Genomic DNA, 21,140 nt, shown 5'->3' with positions numbered 1-21,140 from the left:
TCACTCTTGATCACGTTTGATGATGATTGATGATCCTAGCGAACTGAACAGACCTTTTATTCCCGGTTGCTTTGCGCTCGTCCTCTCTTGTTGATATGATATACACGTGACTACCGGGACATGTTAATACGCAGCTGTCAATCAATATTGGTGTGCGGGGGGACTGCACTCCTACGTAAAGTTGCGGTCGATCTGAAAACCGCTCCAATTGGTCCACCGTTTTTATGTTGTTAAATTTGAAAAAAAAAAAAAAACTGGGTGTGTTTATTTTACCCCAATATGACAGTTTATAGACTATACTTACACACATTTCTGTCCTAACAGTTTGTAAAGTAGATCTTTCACGATAGGTGCCCTTTAATACAAAAAAGTCAACCTTCAAATAATTATGTTCAGTTATGCACTCAATACTTGGTCGGGAATCCTTTTGCAGAAATAACTGCTTCAATGCGGCGTGGCATGGAGGCAATCAGCCTGTGGCACTGCTGAGGTGTTATGGAGGCCCAGTATGCTTCTATAGTGGCCTTAAGCTCATCTAGAGTGCTGGGATATTAAGACACAACACTTGTGACTGCTTTGGCAAATAATGCTCCTCTTAGATATCAGGGTATAACTGACCGTGAAGGAATGTGTAGTCTGGCAGATTTGTTTCCCACAACAAGTGAAGATTTTATCAAGACAAAAATCGCATAATCTGACATAGTGACTTTTGTAACCCACAATAAAAATCGTGTGATCTAACCGGGGCTTTAATCGCTGACATGATCTTGCAGATTAAAACTCTAATGGCGGACAACTACTGTTCAGTCAGGGCTGTTTATGCTAATGAGGTAGAGATCATCACTAATAGGTAGGTCTTTCCCCCTCTGATGACATGTAAAAATGGAGAATGTCAATCAAAATGTTTCTGCAGACTGTTTTTATGAAGTGTGATTATAAAAGCTTGAATACATTTTTACCATTCTATTTTCACACAGTGTTGTTTAAAACAACTGTGTTAAAAGCCTTTATAAAAGTGTTTTTTTTAGTATAATAGCTCCCCTTTTAAGAAACTTTGTGATTTCGGCCCCTGATGACAATTAAACAGACAAACTTGCCGTCATGTTGTTAGTAAAGTAAATATTTGCATGCAGTGTTTTATTGCTATTATACTCAAATACAAGAAAAGAGATTATATCAAACCAGTTTAATTGTTTAAATACACAGTTGTCACTTTAACATGATCTCACATATTTGTGTGTACATATTTGTGTGACAAAATCACTTGCTTAAAAGTCTTTCAGCCAAGCAATGTTGATTATTCCAGATGAAAGAGCCCTATCAAAGATCCCTTCATGCCCTGCCTCTTTTAAACAGCGTAAGCAAGAAAACTTGAGGGGTCAGAACCTCATTAAGACTCGGGCTCCCCAAACTGGAACATGTCCTCATCGTAGAGGTCTTCAGGGAGCTCTTCGTCTCCATCAGCGAAGAATGTGGGGAACGGCAGGTTCTTGTTCTTCTCCAAACGAGTCGGCAGAACTGTGTCCCTGACCTGATTGAAGAAATGTAAGCACAGTGTTTAGACAAAAAAGGGTAAAACAGTGCCAGTTTGTCAAGATGTTTTTACTACTTTAGTGATAGAATAAGTAAACTTTGAGGTAGTTCAACTTTAGTTTTGTGTGTTATATGTAAATAAACTCTTAGATGAAATGTTAACCACATATTTCCAATTTACTAAAGCACTTTGTGAACACAAACGCCTCTGCGCAGTGATATTGATGAATCACTCAACACAAATGTGCGCTAGCTTGCCAAGGTCAGTGCTTGTGCTGGCATGGACAGTACAATACACAACTTTTTTTTTTTTTTAGCTAAATGCTGCTCAAAGTTTAGACAGAAAAGCATCGAAGATGGAGAGGGAAAACATTGTTAACTTCCAAAAGAAGTTTCTATCAAAGAAGTGTTCGAGACTTGAGAGTACGAGTTCATCTAAAGCCCAGTCAGATCACATGAATTTTATTGTCGGTTGCGAAGGTCACGATGTCAGATTATGCGATTTTGTCTTGATAAAATCTTGACTTGTCGTGGGTAACAAATGTGCAAGACTACACGTTGCTTTACAATCAGTCATGCTACGATGAGCGTTATTTCCCAAACCAGTCACAAGTGTTGCTATAATATTTCTTGCCTCAATTTAATTTTTTTAGCTTATTTCAAGCTCAATAAACACTGATGCTTGGTGACAACTCGGTGACATGATTTAAGGGCATTCGTTATGACATGAATAGGATCAAACTTATGTTTCCTTTTTAATACTACCGTAAGATATTTTCTTTGAAATCTAAACGTATATTTTCCTGCCAGGGTTGCTTATTAAACACTTTCTCACCTAAACCCACCGTGAGACAGAAAAAATGAAAGCACATCAGCAATGAGGAAAAATCAGATGCTCAAGACATAATTTTTAAAATGTTAACATATTAAAAAAATAGCAAATATATGACAATTACAGTTAAGCATTAATTAAATCCTTATTTTCCACGGAGCAAAATAAATCATCGCACAGTTGAGTAATGGATGGACAAACAAAAATATAACTCTGATATTTTTCGTAGAAAAAAATATATTTTTTGAAACTAATTTTGTTTGTTATAATTTGTACCTTAATTTGAATATATTTTTTGTTGGTCAGTAATCTGCTAGATAAAAATAATGAATAACATTTGAGGGGAAGTGCGTCACAGCCAAAAAACACAAATTGGTTTGGTTTTAAATAAAATAATAATCTAGTCTAAATAAAATTAAAGTGAAATATTCATAATTTCAGAGAAGCCCATTTTAAATGGTTTTACTATTAATAACAAAATCATCCATTGTGTTGGTCAGTTTCAAAGTAATTTGAAAAAGCAGAACATGCTTTTACAATGTATTCGTAGCACTGAAGAACAAACTCTGTTGGAAGGCTGAGAGAACTCAGACACTTGTTGTGAGAATGGAGATGTCTGCATATTTGTGCCAGTCAGTCAGATAAAATTGCTTAAAACACCTCAATATTTTAGAAAAACTAGTTAAAGTTTGCATAACCAGTGATTGATTTTATCCAGCAGCGACCCATCCATAAGTAAATATGCAGCCTATTTTTGATAACCTGACCTGAAGATTAAAAGGCAGCGCCGCAGATATAACCAAGAAATTGTGTGCTCCTATTGCCCACTGTCGCTGACGTGACAGGACTTGTCGTGAAAAACGGGGAAAAATTAAACATGCTAAACTTTCGAACATAGTATCGGTTGTCGTGAACTATGCCACATTACACAAGGAGAAACGCTTATTTGTCGTTTACGAATCCACACAACACCCTACATCAAGGAAATTGTGCCAAAATCTTGATCTGAAAGGGGCTTAAGGTGTTTACCTTGACAAGACAGTTGCGGTGCCCTGGTACAGAACCATTGACATACAGGATGTTATACTTTGTGTTCACCCTCCATATCTGCCAGAGAAAAGACACTGGTTAAACTGCACATCCTCACACACAGTTTTCTCATTGTGACACAGGGTGACCTTATGGTAGGTGCCTTCCAAGCATGAAATATAATGCTACAGCTGAGCTATGAAATGCTTGAAGCATTTTATGTGTAATTAATTAATATGTAAACAAAATATGATCACGCCACTCAAAATCTGCAATGCAGCATGTGAACTGCAATGTAAAAAGTAAGCATCAGCAGAACATGGACATGAACATTGGCTTTATGGATAAATGGATAAATAAATTACATGGAGCAGTATATCGGAATACAATCAGTCTTATTAAGATTTAACATGCATTTTATGTATTCTGATAAGAGTACCTTTAAGCCAAAATTGGTGTTGTAAACGTTTCCCATCCTCCCTGGCATCTTTGTTCCTTTGAAAACTTTCGCTGGATCCTGATGGCAAGGAGACAAGTTACTTAACTCATCCATTACCATTCAAAGGGCATAGTGAGGTCATGGCCAACTCTCCTGAGAGACTCAACAGACAGTTATGACTATCTGAAATGACTGACGTGAAATCTCTCAGAGAGGAAAGCACTTCAATAACTGAAAATATACAGTGTGATGGACATACTGTGTCCCTGAAAAGAATTTCAATCAGTTCCAAGTATCTCTGATCTTTTTTAATCTGAACTGATACAAAGAATGGTATGTACTGGATAATGGATTGTTAAATGGCTTGTTATCTTGGTTTCAAATGACACCAAAAATCACATTTTCAATGTTTTATATAATTAAAAATTAGAATTACTATTATATTGGCATATACACACAAAAACATTTATCAAACTGATATTTATGGCCCCGTTTACACTGTCAGGTCTTGATGCCCAGTTCCGATTTGTTGTCTATATCTTTTTTTGCCTGTCCGTTTACACGTTCTTTTAATTGTGACCCATATCCGATTCATATGTTTACACTTGCCATACAATTTACAATGCCGCACATGTGTAAAGGCAGATTCTAGCATCTGCGTCACACTAGCCACGATGGAAGAAATTATCTTGCTTTTAGCTTTGCAAAATATGCGAAGTTCGCCCAACTTTAAAAAGAAGTAAAGGGCCGTCATCGCAGCTTCAACTTATGGTTAATAAATGGTGTCCTCCACTGACTCATCAACCCACAGGGCAAGAAGGCAGGTAACATGCTGTCTACCACCAACCACTTTCCTCCTCCATGTTTCCGCTGTTGTTGCAGTTTACCGTGTCGGCGTCACCACACACGTTCTTCCTTCTATGTCTTTAAACCATGAAGAAGTCATAAACATTGTCGCAAGTACAAAACGAAATGCCTCAATAAATCCGATCTGCCTGTTTACATGATAGTTGCATTGTCACATATCCGATTTATATCTGATTTATTTCCACATACGAAGGAGGCCTAAAACCGATCTATGAATATCCAAATGCATGTGTTTTTTGCGTGTTTACTCGGTCATCGAACAGATCCGATCTGTCACACGAGCAAAAAAATAAATAAATAAAAAATTCGGAATTGGGTCACATTTAACTGACAGTGTAAACAGGGCCTATGTGACCAGTAAGTTACTATGAATCACAAAAATAAATAAATAAATCACATTTGAAAGTACATGGCGAATGGTTAAACTAAAGTGACAATACACTGGTACATAAACAATGCCACTCACCCCTCCCGGGCCTAGAGCACCTGGCCTTCTGTGTGTTTTAGTTTGTCCATGGGAGGCAGGCTGACCTTTGAACCCCCAACGCTTCATCACTCCCTGAAAACCCTTGCCAATTCTGGAAAAAACAAAAAAACAAAAAAAAAACAAACAAACAAAAAAAAAAAAACAATGAAACAATAATAATCCATCCTTTAAATGCAGTAAAGATGCAATAAAACATCATGCAAAACATCATCTTGTGGATAGGCATGTCTTGGCCGACAGACATCACGATGCTGAGCCAGCATTAGGATCCTCCCCCTGCTCTCTGTCGCAGCAGCAACCGGCTCACGAAAAATACACACTTAGGCCCTGTTTACACTAATATGTCTAAGTTTTAAAATGGCATTTTAGAATGAAAACCATCCACATCCACACTGGTGTTTCATCTAGCATTTCTGAAAAGCCATCCGTCCAAACTATACCGCTGAAAACATCACGTGACACTCTGTCATGCGCTGCAGTGTATGCACGCGTCTAAGCTCCAGCAGTCAGCTGGTGCTTTGAGCACAAAACCCCAGAGAGCAGTGCATGTCGGACAGTTTATCAAAAATGCACGGCTGGATCGCATCTCACTATAGTTGTTTTTATGCGCATTTTCAAAATTTATACGCATCATGGCGTTTCCATCGACCGTTTTTTTATGCGCATATCCAAAATGCACATAAAAATATGTGGATGGAAACATAGCTACTGACAATACAGGCAGTATAAATAAGTATAAATCTGAGTGGAAATCTCAGACTGGTCTGCCGCACAAAGTTGTTGAAGCTGAAGTGGCTCTTGGCCAATCGTGGAACTCAATCCCTGAGATTCATACACTCATTATTTGATGAGATAAGGCTCTCCAAAAGAAATGGATGGAGGCAAGAAGGGGGTAAAAGGGAAAGAGGTCAGATGCTTAAAAACAGTAGGATGCATGCTTACCCTGATAATAAAAATCAGTTAATCAAACATTTTGTCAGCAGTTTGAAAAACTCAATTTAATCCAATTCATGCCAAAGAGTAAAAAGTGTTTAACAATCAATGTGTGTGAGAAGGAACACTATTTGTGTTTGTTTAGGGTGCTTTCACACCTGTAGTAAGTTGCCTTTTGTCAGGTTAAAAATGTTACATTTTAGCATTTTGGTTCCCTTTCACACCAAACCCTCTGCTCTCAACCAGTTAGAATGAATTAAAAAGCAGTCACGTGACAACATCCCCATTAGTCATTGGTTACACAAATTTCCAGAACTGCATTTTCATTGGTCAGAATTAGGGGTGTGAACCTACAATTACGATTATCATGCCATCGATTTGGTTCAATTCGATATTTCTGTGCATTATAGTGCATTGACGATCCTTTCCATAAACAATTTGATATTTGTAAACAATTTAATTCTTGTATTAAAATGTATAAATTATATACATTTATCTATTATTTTAAAACAATTTTGTCCTTTAATACAACCAGTCAGATATATGTACTGTACCTCTAATTGTACCAGCAAATAGCAATATAAAGCAAACAGCAAATAAACATGACAAATTTAAATATTATTTTGTTTGCTTTTTAAAGCATTGTTGAGCGAGTTCTTAAATGCCTATGATTGGTCATGTGCTCAAAAGAAAAGTCTGCGAGTCAGCACAGCTTTGACACTGTTCAGCAAACAGTGACACGGACACTGATGTTAAATGGCCACGGCTATCAGCTAATCCATTATAGATGGTGACGTGGTGGAGAAAACTTGCTCTGCAGACATGCTTGTGTCTGAATCCACAAGTAACGCTATTGTTGTAACAGCCGAGAGATGAGATAAAACGTTACCTCACGAACACGCCAGCAGGTCAAAGGGGCCACAGAGAGTGAGAGTTTACAGCTTTAATTTTTTTCCTAGCTGGGTTCTGATGTACTTTCCTGTCAGTGAAAGACTGTCCATCTAGAAAACTCACAAGCAGTGAATTGTGCACAGCTATCTACTTTTTAAGAAGTTGGAGCGTTTAAATTACTTGCGGTCTTCTCACCTGCAACTTTTGAGAAGCATCAAATGACCGTCATATTAACAGTCAAAACATGTTCATGACTGCATAAATGTATTGTTCCTTTAAAAAGAAGTTGCATATTGTGCATGTCTATTATTATACACAAATTGTACACGTTTGTATCTAAAAAGTTCATATCAATAAATTTTCTCTTTGAACCACCAGGTAGCAGTCTTTGTACTTTTATTTTGGAGTGCAGATTGCATAAGTTTATTTATTTTTTTGACACACACATACATACATGTATACATGTATACATACATATACATATATATATATACATATATATATATATATATATATATATATATATATAGTTAAATATATATATGACTATATATAGTGTATATAACTACTACTGTAAGAAAATATCAGAATTCGGTACATACTTTCAGCATCATCTTTTCTTGAACTGACCCGATCTAATCGTGTTTATATGAAATGAGCCTGCTCCCAAGCAGGATTGAGCTACCAGAACTGTTGCTATGACAACAACTCTTGGATGAGTTTTAAAGAACGAAGCGATCCTGGATTGTGTCAAATCGTCAATAACCAAATCCAGCTAATTGAGTAATCCACGTACGAAGAACAGACCCCTGGTCAGAATTAACAGGTGGAAAACTCATGTGTGCAACATGCAGAGTTAAACAAAGAGCAGAGGAAAAGTTGCAGTATGGATTTCCTCACAGCAGTTTGTCTGTGACCTGCCATAGTTGTGGTAAAGTGTAAAGAAATTTTTTTCTTATGCCAGAATGCACGTCACAGCTGTCACAGCTGGTTTAGTCCAGAAAATTTGGTTTGAGGACAGTTCCACACTAACTGCTTTAGAGTTCATTTGAAAGTGTACCGAGAGCACCTCTTCGAAAAGGTCTCAGTACGTTTGTTTGTGGACCACATTTGGTGCACACCAGAGTATGATTGCCAAACAAATTGCAAAAAGGCACATGAACTCTGGTACTTTTTAACTAAAATAAACGAGGCAGGTGTGAAAGCAAAACACCCATGATCATTAGCTTATAAAATCAACTTACTACTACCAACTGGAAATACAAAGATTCAATTCAATTTAATTCACCTTTATTTGTATAGCGCTTTCACAATGTAGATTGTGTCAAAGCAGCTTCACATAAAAGATCATAGTAAATAGAAACAGTGTCAGTTCATACATAGACGCATGTGTACTGGACTCACGTTTTGGCCGTGACATCCACATATTGTCCTGGACGGAAGTGAGCTGCGTAAAGAGGAGTGCCTAGACAAAGAAAACCAAAACAAACGTCAAAGCAGAAAAAAACACACCAACCAAAAAAAAAAGGGAAATAAAGTCGAAAAAGCTATTAAATATTTAAGCAGGAGGGTTGTTTTTAAAGTCAACTTTTGAAGTCAGTTATGCTGAAATATATATCACTTATACAGGGATGACAGGAGGTTCCGATTAGTGGTATTACGATCAAAAAACGTGGGTACAATCTGGACGACAAATTAAGAGGAGACTACCATATAGATGAGTGTGTGAAAATGGCATCTCAACATCTGTACTTCTTTGACAGATTTTGCAAAACATAGAGCTTCAGATGATGATCAGACCCTGCCTAAAGTATGCAAATGTATTGCTAGTGGGTTAATTAATAAAAGCAAGCAGCAAGACTGGAGAATGTGCAGAAGAGAGTAAAACAAATCATTTACAGATTTATTAACATATATATTAGTGGTGGGCCATTATCGGCGTTAACGTGCTGCGTTAACGTGACTCTTATGACGCGAAAAAACAAATATCGCCGTTAATCTTGTCTTGGGTTGGGAGATCTACACAAGCTATGATGACTTTAACCTTGATATTTTAGTGCAGATGTATACCTGAACGGTGAGCCGTCTGACAAAAAAAATGCCCATCTGAATCAAATCAGGATGCCTGCAGTTAACTGCAGTTCGACAGTTTCACTTTAACTCATGAACATTTCATTCAAGCCCCTGTGACAAACTGGGGTATTAGACGCAAATAAGGAGTAAGGACTGGTGAGAGTGTTATGGAATTTAATAATGCACGCCAAATGGAAAGAAAAAACAAACTTCCGTATTTCGCAATGTGTGTGTGTTTGAGTGTGTGTGGTCCTTTACTGACAGCCGTGTGTGTGGATCTTGTCGGAAAATATGTCGAAAAGTCCTACATGATAATAGTAATAGTTTGACTGCGGTGTTTACATCAATAATGTCACTAATATATGCCTATGTCTTAATTCCATTTCTGTTTAGTTCAGTTATGACTTTAGTCGGATTAAGTTAATCAAAAAAAAAAAAAAAAAAACGCTGTTTGGAGCTTATGTAGGCCTACAGTTCAAAATTCATGTTTAACTGAATAAACAGTAAACACAAGTACATCTTACTGAACATAATTTATTTTCATCACCAAATATCATAGTAGAACAGTTTCTCAAGCAGTTTGTGATGCATTTTGGAAACAGGAGAGGAGACCTTGGTCTAATGCGCCACCTGGCTTGAGAAACCCGTTCTCAGACTTATTATTTGGGTAGCACACATTCCAAATTAAATGAGCCATTTAATCTAGATTAATTCCAAGATAAATCTAGATTAAAAAAATTAATCAACGCCCACCTATGATATCAATACAATCTACCAGCTTTACAACTACAGAGGGAGCAAACTATTAAATAAATACGAGAAATGGCACGGAGTGATGATCCTCTTCATGATCTACTTCATCCAACAAGATAAAAAAACTGGTTCCTCAGTATGCTAAGAAATTGGAAATTATACAAAAAAAAACAAATCAAATATGCTTGTTCCACCTTTGGGAATTAGATTGTTTAATGAAACAATGTGAATGTTAAGAAGCTTTCAACACACCCCCACACCCACTCTGAACAGCTCTTCACGCCACGATTAACACCTCCACCACCCCCGCCTCTCCCATACCTGCACTTCAGTTTAATGAAGATGAGGTGCGCCAGGTCTTCCAGAAACAGAAGTGGAAAAAAACACCAGGCCCAGATTTTATAACACCAGCCTGTTTAAATTCCTTTGCTGACTAACTGGCCCACATCTTCACCCAGATCTTCAACAGATCACTGGAGCTGTGTGAAGTGCCCTCCTGCCTCAAATGCTCTACCATCATCCCCATCCCAAAGAAACCCAAACTTACAGGACTAAACGACAAATTAACTCCGCTCTCTGTGCCCACCTCTGTCTGTCAGTGGATCAACAGCTTCCTAACAGACAGGTGAAGCTGGGAAAATTCTCATCTAGTATTCGCACAATCAGCACTGGCGCTCCCCAGGGGTTGTCCTCTCTCCACTGCTCTTCTCCCTGTACACGAATGACTGCACTTCAAAAGACTCCTCTGTCAAACTCTTGAAGTTTGCAGACGACACCACACTTATCGGCCTCATTCAGGACGGTGATGAGTCTGCTTACAGACAGGAGGTTAAGGGGTTGGCTGTCTGGTGCAATCACAACAACCTGGAGCTTAACACGCTCAAAACAGTGGAGATGATAGTGGACTTCAAGAGAAACTCCCCTGCTCTCCCCCCACTGAGCATCATGAACAGCATTGTGGCAGCAGTGGAGTCATTTAGGTTCCTGGGCACCACCATCTCTCAGGACCTGAAGTGGGACACTCACATTGACTCCATTGTCAAAAAAGCTCAACAGAAGCTGTACTTTCTTCATCAGCTGAGGAAGTATAACCTCCCAAAGGAGATACTGAAACAGTTCTACACCTCCATCACTGAATCAGTCATCTGCACATCAATAACTGTCTGGTTTAGCTCAGCTACTAAATACGACCTCCAAAGACTACGTCGAATAGTTCAGACTGCTGAGCGAATCACTGGTACAACCCTTCCTACTCCCCAAGAACTGTACTTATCCAGAGCGAGCAAAAGGGCTGCCAAAATTACTCTGCAACCCTCACACGCTACAGAGCACTGCGCACCAGAACAGCCCGACACTGAAACAGTTTCTTCCCTAAGGCAATCCATCTCATGAACACTTGATGATAATAATTGTGGAACCAACATCATTACTTGCTATACACTTTTATACACATAAACACTTATTTAACAACACACTTTACACGCCAATTTGCACATAACAGCTGCACATATAACGTTGTATACAGTAATATACCTGTACATACACTTGTCAATTTGTATATTTGCACTCACTACTTTTTTTATTTTTTAATATATTTATTATCTGTTTTTTGTCCTGTCTCAGTAATTCTGTTGCACTGTAGAAGCTCTGTCACGAAAACAAATTCCTCGTATGTGTGAACATACCTGGCAATAAAGCTCTTTCTGATTCTGATTCTGACAAATAGGATTTGTAATTTGCTTTTTAACCATTTTGATCTTGGAATGCAGGTCGTGTATGATGTATGGCTTGATGTAGACATATGTTTGTGTTTACTGATGCAAATTTTAAGGATACCTGGTTTGATAATAGCGTTGTCTGTAACACAAAAGGTGGTGAGTTTCTGTTTGGGTGGAATTCCTGCATTCTGGAAAATCTCCAAATATCCCTCTGGCCTCTGAAAAAAAAACATAGATTGACCGAGTTACTTCAAGAGATCAACTAACTTATCTTTAAAAAGGATAGAAAGAGGGAAGAAAAAGAGAATACATTAAACCCAAACTGCTCTGCTGTGTTTTGGGAGTTGATTGACTGACTGAAGGCTCAGACTGAAGGTCAGGACAATTGACAATTACACTTCAAGCAGCACTTTGTGGCAGCTGTCAAATACAGACAGATGACACATAGAAACACACACATTAGCTTACTGCTAAAAATGGGGGGAAATGACACTGAAAAAGTTCTTTCTTTATTGCAAACTCTACTGAACAGTTGAAGGTTTAAAAAATCCGTCAGAATCTGTCCATCAATGTTAGTCTTCGTTTTCTAGCACCAACAATTCCACCATTATAGAAAGTCGAGTGATGAGTTCCAGAAGAATACACTTGGAAAAGCTGTACAGGAGAAAACTTGTCTAGGTTTCACATATTCATTTTCCGTAACGTGCACATACAGTACACACAGAAAGGTCACCTCTACATCTACTGAGAGCCCACTAATTTCTTTCCAGGTCTTATTATAATCCCTCTCCTCCACAGAAGCAGAACAGCTCTACTCTATTATCCTGTTCCACCTCTGAGAGGTCAAGGATTGGCAGAAAGGTGAAGAGACAGAGGTTCGTTAGGAGCATGTGGACAAGAGCAGTCTTACTAAAAAACATTCAAGACATGTCTTACGTGAAATGGAGAGACATTTTTTCCACCAACGACTAGAGCTGATGTGCGGCCATTATAATCTTCCTTGGACAGATGTTTGACTACATGACAGTCCTTTACCTGAAAGACAGATTTTGGTGTGTTAAATTCAACTTCCACTGAGAGGCAACTGGATATGCAGTTTTCTAGTTGCTTACATACACAACATAACTCCACAAGGGCTGATTCTGAGATTATAATAGACCTTTAATCATCATTTTTATTCAGAAGCAGAGAATACAGACTAAATAAATTGTATTTATTAATGCTCCCATTGAGTACATTTGAAGTTTTGTGTTCTTACATATAATATCACCTTTAATGTTCAAAACACACACACAACTGTTCACTATTAGCTGAAGTCAAATCGAGTTTATTAAATTTCATGATAACAGATTAACACATTTATAAAACAACCAACAACTGAGTCAATTTAAAAGATGTGTAAATAAATAAACTGACACACCGTTTTTTATTAGTTTTACTGTTAATTAAATCAATTTTATTATTTAACGATAGACAGCATAGTTGAATAAAATGTATGAAATTATAATGTTCAAATTTTAGGCGCATATATATAGCATATTCTGAAGCATAGTGAACACCTCGGTGAGATACTTGAAAAAGAGCACTGATCAAAATTAGAGAACACTTTTACATCTCATTACTTCATGCGTTTTTTCTGATCAAATAAAAAGGACAGGTTTAAAGCTTTTTAACAGATTTGTGTGAGTTGAGCATCATTTAAGACAATGGGTTTTGGGTTTAAAATCATTATTGGAGCAAGATCAATATCGGTGATGTAGCGATATCTGCCTGTCCAGTGTTGACGTGTCAGTTTCTCATTAATATTCATTGACAGAGTTTTCTTATCCTATGAGCAGATGCTGCTTCTTAATTATTGATGAATGCACATGCTTTCTGAAGATAAACCCATATGGACAGTCACAGACCTGCCAAGCTACAAGTATTTAGGTGGTTCTAAAGGGTCGTAGGTGTTTGTTTCCATGATCCACAGGGTTTGTTGCATGACTTTCCCTGCAATGCTGTCAGCACCAATACAGCTCACCTGTTTGTGTGCAGCAAGCATTTTTTTGGGAGAGCTGTACAAGAATTGGAGAATGGCAGACATTGTGTTTTATCAGTTGAGTTTGTTACCATTCAGACACATCGCCATGCTGTTGTTGTTTACAATCTTCCAGATTAATGAAATAGAAGGGGAAAGAGACCTGCTGTACTGCTATCCATTGTGACTGAGGAGTGAAGACCTCTTCATTTATAGGTTTTTTTTTTTTTGTCTTGAGCTGGTAAGTCAACTGATAGCCAACTGACAACTCCCTTCTGCTCACAGCACTCCATGCACATCATGTTTCAAAACTAAAAGGTATTAGTGTAAAACAGGGCTTAAATCCACCTGGTTGTTGAAAGCACATAAGTACATTTTACTCATCCCAAAATGAAAAAAAAATACACATGGGAGCTTTATGACCATCAGATATACAAGCGCAAATATAAGCGAAGAAAGGCCACAGGTAACAGTTTGTGATGTTTTTTTTTTTACCTTTTTTGCATTGTTTTATTTTTGACCATGAAATTCTAAAATTCTGTTGTTAAATTAATATCAGATGGCAGCATTAATGACAAAGATGTAGCTAGAACTTGTAGCCCATCTCTGTGAAGAGAATAATAATATTAATAGTAATAGAAAAATAAAGATTTTCATTAGTTTACAAAGGAACATTGTTTTGTTATTGGGAGAGCATGTTACACAAGTTAATTAAAACCCTTTTAAGTTCTTGCACGTATCTGTATGCGAAAAATATTTGCTTCATTTAATGAAATTCATCATGGAGCCTGCCTTATAATTGTTTTACAGCCTGCATATAAGATAGTTTGAATGCCAAATAAGATATATATCTTACCTATTGTAAATAATAATATTAAATAAAATGCGGTGTATATGATGCTTTAGTCAACAAAACCTAGTTAACTGTGCAGTTATTGGATTTGAAGATACAGTTATTGGTGTTAATCTGGCACTTGAAGGTAATGACTTCAATTATCTACAGCCTAGTTTTAGCTGATGTGGTAAGCTGTTCTAAAGTAACGGTAACCCTCTGGAAGCAGGCTGTTCCAGATGATGGTCAGAGGAATAACTTTTTCAGCCATAGCAAAAGCAGCTGGTCATTCCAAATCTGTAAATTCTAAAATATTGTACTTGTAAATAATAATCTTTACAATCTCAATAACTGGTGATGCTGTGGTGCAGTAGGTAGTGCTGTCGCCTCACAGCAAGACGGTGGCTGGTTCGAGCCCCGGCTGGGTCAGTTGGCATTTCTGTGTGGAGTTTGCATGTTCTCCCCGCGTTCGTGAGAGTTGTCTCCAGGTGCTCCGGTTTCCCCCACAAGTCCAAAGACATGTGGTATGAATTGGGTAAGCTAAATTGTCTGTAGTGTGTGTGCGAGAATGAGAGTGTATGAGGGTTTCCCAGTGATGGGTTGCACCTGGAAGGGCATCCGTTGTGTAAAACATATGCTGGATAAATTGGTGGTTCATTCCGCTGTGGCGACCCCAGATTAATAAAGGGACTAAGCCGAAAAGAAAATGAATGAAAGAATGAATCTCAATAACTCATTTAAGTGCCCCAAAAAGGCTGGACGTCCACTAAAGGAAAAAAGTATATGTGACGTTCAAACACTCTCAATGGGTAATCGGTTTAACACTGCAGCTGAAATTGGATGCCAGTTCAGCGCTGAACAGACTAAGTATCTTTATCTCAGCATACAGCGTCTCTACATTTAAGTGAATTTGGATTGAAAGCCTGTAGTGACCAAACTTCTTGCACAGTAAAACAAAAGTTTGACAACTTAAAATTGTAAGGCAACTGGCCACAGAGCTTTTTTACTTGATGCAACTTAAATTAAGTCAAGTGAAGTACTTGGGTTAAAATTTAAGTCAACTCAAAAAAGCTGTGCAGAAAGTTGCCTTTTATTTTTACAGTCTATGAACAGAGATGATTACAAGGCAGACAAAGAAAAGAAAGATTAAAACTTTTTTTTATCTATTCTTTGTTGTTTTTTTCTTCTTTTTTCCATTTGTATGTGATCACATGTAATTTGTGCACCCCTTGTATAATATAATAAAAGGAAAAGGCAGACTAAAATTTGCTGGGAAACAGGATGTGTGAATAAACATGCTGGTCCAAACTCACTTTTAGGTATTGTACCCAATGAGAAACGTCATGTTCCTCATCAAATTAGGGAAATACTGAACTCAAAAATAACTCGAAGTGTGTAAAAGTCAGTGAAAGGTGGAGAAGGATGTGTCATGTGTCAGGATTGTTTTCTGCAGCTGGAGTTGTGTCTGTTATACAGCTCCATAGAAGAGTGAAAAAAAATGTTTATCAGATGATCCTTTGGCAATATTTGTTCCCTCTGTTCATTGCCCAGTCAGCCAGCAATTTTCATACAGGACAATGAACCACCATCACATAGCAAAATAGGCCAAGCAGTTCCCTCAAGCTTGAAACATTGAAATAATGAAGTGACCAGCCCAGAATCCTGACCTAAACCTGACTGAAAACCTCAGGAAAATCCTTGGGGACAAAGTTATTGAAAAGAAACCTACTACAGTCACTTTGGAAGAGACTGGAAAAGTGAATAAAGATCACATCAGTGCAGTGTGAAAGACCAGGGCTGGTGTCAGCAGATTTTTTTTAAGTCTATAAAAGCAAGGGACTAGTACTTCCTACACTTTTTTGACTTAAAAAAAAAAAAATAAAATAAAAATATATAAATAAATCACAGCAGTTTTCTAATTTTGGTCAACGTGCTTTCCACAGAAAAAAAAAGAGTTTTGTTTAACTGACTTTAGTTACTTAGTAAAAACACTGTTCTACTAGCATGATATAGCAAAAGTTTCCTCCTCACCAAGTTCTCATCCTTGTTTCACTTTAAACCTTTATGGATTTATTTTTTGTTTAACAGAAAAAAAGTACACATTTTTTGAACGATAATTTATAAAAAAAACATTTATCAATTGTTATCCAATTTTGATCTCCACTGAATAGAGATAAATAATTAAATCACAATAATATACATTGGTCAACATCTGAAGTGATTCAAAAAATTTAATCAAAACTGTCCTGAGAGTAGAAAGTGTATTGTTTAATACACATTTTGCTTTCAGGACAACTTTGATGAAAGTATTAGGTCCATTTCTAATGTTGACAATTAGAATTGAATTTCAATGGCATTTCAACCTTTGTGCCCTTTACATAGCAAATAAAGACTACTTGAGTAGTTTTTATTACCTGCAGCATTGTAACAACATGTCTCTCTCCAGATTTGCTCCACACAGGCATCATTCCAAGTTTAATGGCCACAAGACCAACTCTCCGACTCCCTGAGAAGATGCAGGTTCCAATTCAATGGGATCATATAAACCATGAGTCTCAAACTTGATTCCTGGAGGACCACAACTCTGCACAGTTTTGTTCCAACCCTAATCAAAACATAACTGATCCAACTAATCAAGGTGTTCAAGACTACTAGAGACTATTAAGCAAATGTGAGTTGAAAGTGGTTAGAGCTAAACTTTCAGGAATTGAGTTTGAGATCATTGATATAAACCGAAGTTTCAAGTAAGGAAGTTAACACACGCAACACATTTATGAAGACAAGAAGCAGGTGTTCTGGAAGAGTGACCCACCTTCCACCCACTCATGCCTGGGCCAGGGCTCATCCTTAAGGGGGTTTAGTCTGTCCTTGGTCATTTGATCATATTCCTCTGCAGTCAACTTCTTCAGAAAGGAAGCATTATCCTCCGTCAGGTGCTCATCCCACCATGTGTTCGACCGATGCGTCCTCACACACTGAATGACAGGAGCTCCGCTGAGTGACAGACAAAAAAAAAAAAAGAAAAAAAAAAAAAAAAAAAACCAATAGCATGATACAAACTTTTATGCAGTTATGCACTATCCATTATATGTATATATGTGTGTATGTGTGTGTGTGTGTATGTATGTATATATATATGACCAATGACGGCTAAATAAAACTCAATGTATATAAACACAAACAGGGATTCAAACTCGCATCTATTAATATAAAATTTAAAGCTTGAACTAAATTTAAAATGCAAACTAATATCAACGAATATCACTGACATGATCCCTTGTTAAACATTACATTATGATGCCGATATTTTGTATTAATGTAAAGAACTTGTGAAATACCTCTGCAGCGCTGCTCCAGATCTGAAAACAAATACTGGTGTTCCTCTTAAAAGACCATCAGCAAGTCTAATAAACCTACCCGTCAGAGCAGTCATTTTTATTATTTATTACTATCATACAATACACTACAGCTTGATATCTTAGCACTATCTATTCACTGTACTGAACATGTCAATCTCGTGTTTGTCCTAAAGCAGAACCATGAAGCAGAATGTCATTCCTCCCACTTCCGGTGTTACATAGAAATACGCTCGCTGATCTCTGTGCTTAAAATATTGTTCCTTTCAATTAATCGTTCTCTCAAAATGTCAGTTATCATTACAGCTCTGCTGCAGTTTTGAATTAAGTTTGGAATTAAAAAATTTTTTACAAAAGAATTCTAATCTTGTTTGCTAGCTACTCAGTCTTGACGACTTGTCTTGACCAGCTTCACTGTTGCAAAGACTATAGAATCCACTAAAATGTTTTTAAAGTGACTTTGACTGTTGACAGACAAGCAATGATGATGATGAGAATAATAATATTTATAACTAGATATTAAAGTTTGAGGACAAACTTTATGGTGGCTTGAAAAGCCGAGTCTAAAAGTTTGAAGTCTTTTTAAAGTGTAAATAACTGAAGCAGTTTTTATGAAGTTTGAAACAGTCGGCATAGATAAGTACATATATGTTAGCATGTTTCTAGGTTGTTGCTAGGCGGTTGCTAAAGTATTCTGAGTGGTTGCTAAGCAGTTGCTAACATCAATTAGCATGATTCTAGCATTAATTAGCATGTTACTAGCATTTTTCTAGCATGAATTAGCATGTTACTAGCATGAATTAGCAAGTAACTAGCATGATTCTAACATAAATTAGCATGTAACTAGCATGATTCTAGCATGAATTAGCATGTAACTAGCATGATTATAGCATGGATTAGCATGTATTAGCATGTTGTTAGCATGATTCTAGCATGAATTAGCATGTTTCTAGCATAGTTCTAGCATGATTTAGCATGTAACTAGCATGATTCTAGCACGAATTAGCATGTTATTAGCATGATCCTAGCATGACTTAGCATGTAACTAGCATGATTCTAGCATGAATTAGCATGTTGCTAGCATGAGCCTAGCATGAATTAGCATGCTACTAGCATGATTCTAGCATGAATTAGCATGTTACTAGCATGATCCTAGCACGAATTAGCATGTTACTTGCATGTTTCTAGCATGAATTAGCATGTTACTAGCATGATCCTAGCATGAATTAGCATGTTTCTAGCATGAATTAGCATGATTCTAGCATGAATTAGCATGTTACTAGCATGAATTAGCATGTTACTAGCATGATTCTAGCATGAATTAGCATGTTGTTAGCATGATTCTAGCATGAATTAGCATGTTACTAGCATATTTCTAGCATGAATTAGCATGTTACTAGCATGTTTCTAGCATGAATTAGCATGTTATTAGCATGATTCTAGCATGAATTAGCTTGTTTCTAGCATGAATTAGCTTGTTTCTAGCATGATATAGCATGATTCTAGCGTGAATTAGCATGTTACTAGCATGATTCTAGCATGAATTAGCATGTTTCTAGCATGTATTAGCATGTTATTAGCATGATTCTAGCATGAATTCGCATGTTTCTAGCATGAATTAGCATGATTCTAGCATGAATTAGCATGTTACTAGCATGAATTAGCATGTTACTAGCATGTTTCTAGCATGAATTAGCATGTTGTTAGCATGATTCTTGTATGAATTAGCATGTTACCAGCATGTTACTAGCATGAATTAGCAGGTTACTAGCATGATTCTAGCATGAATTAGCATGTAACTAGCATGATATTAGCATGTAATTAGCATGATATTAGTATGTTACTAGCATGATTCTATCATGAATTAGCATGTTGTTAGCATGATTCTAGCATGAATTAGCATGTTATTAGCGTATTTCTAGCATGAATTAGCATGTTACTAGCATGTTTCTTGCATGAATTAGCATGTTGTTAACATGATTCTAGCATGAATTAGCATGTTACTAGCATGAATTAGCATGTTACTAGCATGTTTCTAGCATGAATTAGCATGTTGTTAGCATGATTCTAGTATGAATTAGCATGTTACCAGCATGTTACTAGCATGAATTAGCAGGTTACTAGCATGATTCTAGCATGAATTAGCATGTAACTAGCATGATATTAGCATGTAATTAGCATGATATTAGTATGTTACTAGCATGATTCTAGCATGAATCAGCTTGTTTCTAGCATGAATTAGCATGTTGTTAGCATGAATTAGCATGTTACTTGCATGACTAGCATGTCACTATCGTGTTGCTAGCACCTTTCTAGGAAGATTAGCATGTCAGTAGGAAGTTTAAACTGTTAGCATGTGTTAGAATAGCTAGTCACAGTCTCTGGGACAGTTGCTAGGGTGCTGAAATTGGTTGCTAGGGAGTGGCTAGTAAGTTTAAAGGTAATCAGTGATTGGCTGCTGGCTAGACTGAGTTGAATGAGGCCAGACTCTAGTCTGTAGGACAGTCTGATACAGAGTTATGAACTCACAAAGGTTGATCCAATGTTAAGTCAATGACAGTCTTTTACAATGGAAGTCTATGGGACAGTTGCTAGGGTGCTGTAAGTGGTTGCTAGGGAGTGGCTAGTAAGTTAAGAAGTCATCAGTTATTGGCTGCTGGCTAGACTGAGTTAAATGAGTCCAGTAAGAAGTCTGTAGGACAGTCTGATGCAGAGTTATGAGCTCACAAAGTTTGACCCAATGTTAAGTCAATGGGACTTTTGGGATTTTTCTGGGTCGTTTTCGGAAAACCCAAAGTCGGATCAGTTAGAAAAGATATAGCAACCCGAGTCAGACCAGTTTGAGGGTTTGACGAAAGTTTGAAGTATGTAGCTTGAAAGGCTTAGGAGGAGATACACTTAGAAATTAGTCTCAGAAGAAGAAGAAGAAGAAGAAGAAGAAGAAGAAAAAGTTTTGATAGATAACAATATGCTGGCTTTTCAAGCCACCATAATAATAATAATCATAATATTAATAGGCATCATGGAGGCGCAGTGGGTAGCACGAACGCAAGAAGGTGACTGTTCGAGGCTCGGCTGGGTCAGTTGGAGTGTGGAGTGGAGTTTGCATGTTCTCCCCGTGTTCACGTGGGTTACCTCCGGGTGCTCCGGTTTCCCTCACAAGTCCAAAAACATGTGGTATAGGTGAATTGGGAAAGCTAAATTGCGTATGTGTGTGAATGAGTGTGTATGGATGTTTGTTTTCCAGTGACAGGTTGCTGCTGGAAGGGCATCCGCTGCGTAAAACATGTGCTGGATAAATTGGCGGTTCATTCCGCTGTGGCGTCCCCAGATTAATAAAGGGACTAAGCCAAAAAGAAAATGAATGAATAATAATA

At 37.3% G+C, this 21,140-nt stretch overlaps 1 protein-coding gene across 1 annotated transcript; it reads right to left on the bottom strand.

Moving 5' to 3' along the window:
• Nucleotides 1-1,171: 1,171 nt before the first annotated feature.
• Nucleotides 1,172-17,972, bottom strand: mrpl3 (mitochondrial ribosomal protein L3). Its single transcript, XM_056480425.1, has 10 exons — nucleotides 17,746-17,972; nucleotides 17,220-17,401; nucleotides 16,822-16,913; nucleotides 12,492-12,590; nucleotides 11,674-11,773; nucleotides 8,416-8,476; nucleotides 5,167-5,278; nucleotides 3,834-3,911; nucleotides 3,395-3,472; nucleotides 1,172-1,531 (listed from the first exon to the last, which is right to left on the bottom strand). Exons 1-10 carry the CDS (start codon nucleotides 17,838-17,840, stop codon nucleotides 1,391-1,393), a joined length of 1,038 nt encoding a protein of 345 aa, XP_056336400.1. The 5' UTR covers nucleotides 17,841-17,972; the 3' UTR covers nucleotides 1,172-1,390.
• Between the last annotated feature and the right edge of the window lie 3,168 nt (nucleotides 17,973-21,140).

The sequence above is a fragment of the Danio aesculapii genome, chromosome 19 (assembly GCF_903798145.1).
Source record: "Danio aesculapii chromosome 19, fDanAes4.1, whole genome shotgun sequence".
Classification (NCBI taxonomy): domain Eukaryota; kingdom Metazoa; phylum Chordata; class Actinopteri; order Cypriniformes; family Danionidae; genus Danio; species Danio aesculapii.
Note: the sequence above shows the minus strand (reverse complement) of the source record. Positions and strands in the feature narration are given on the sequence as shown.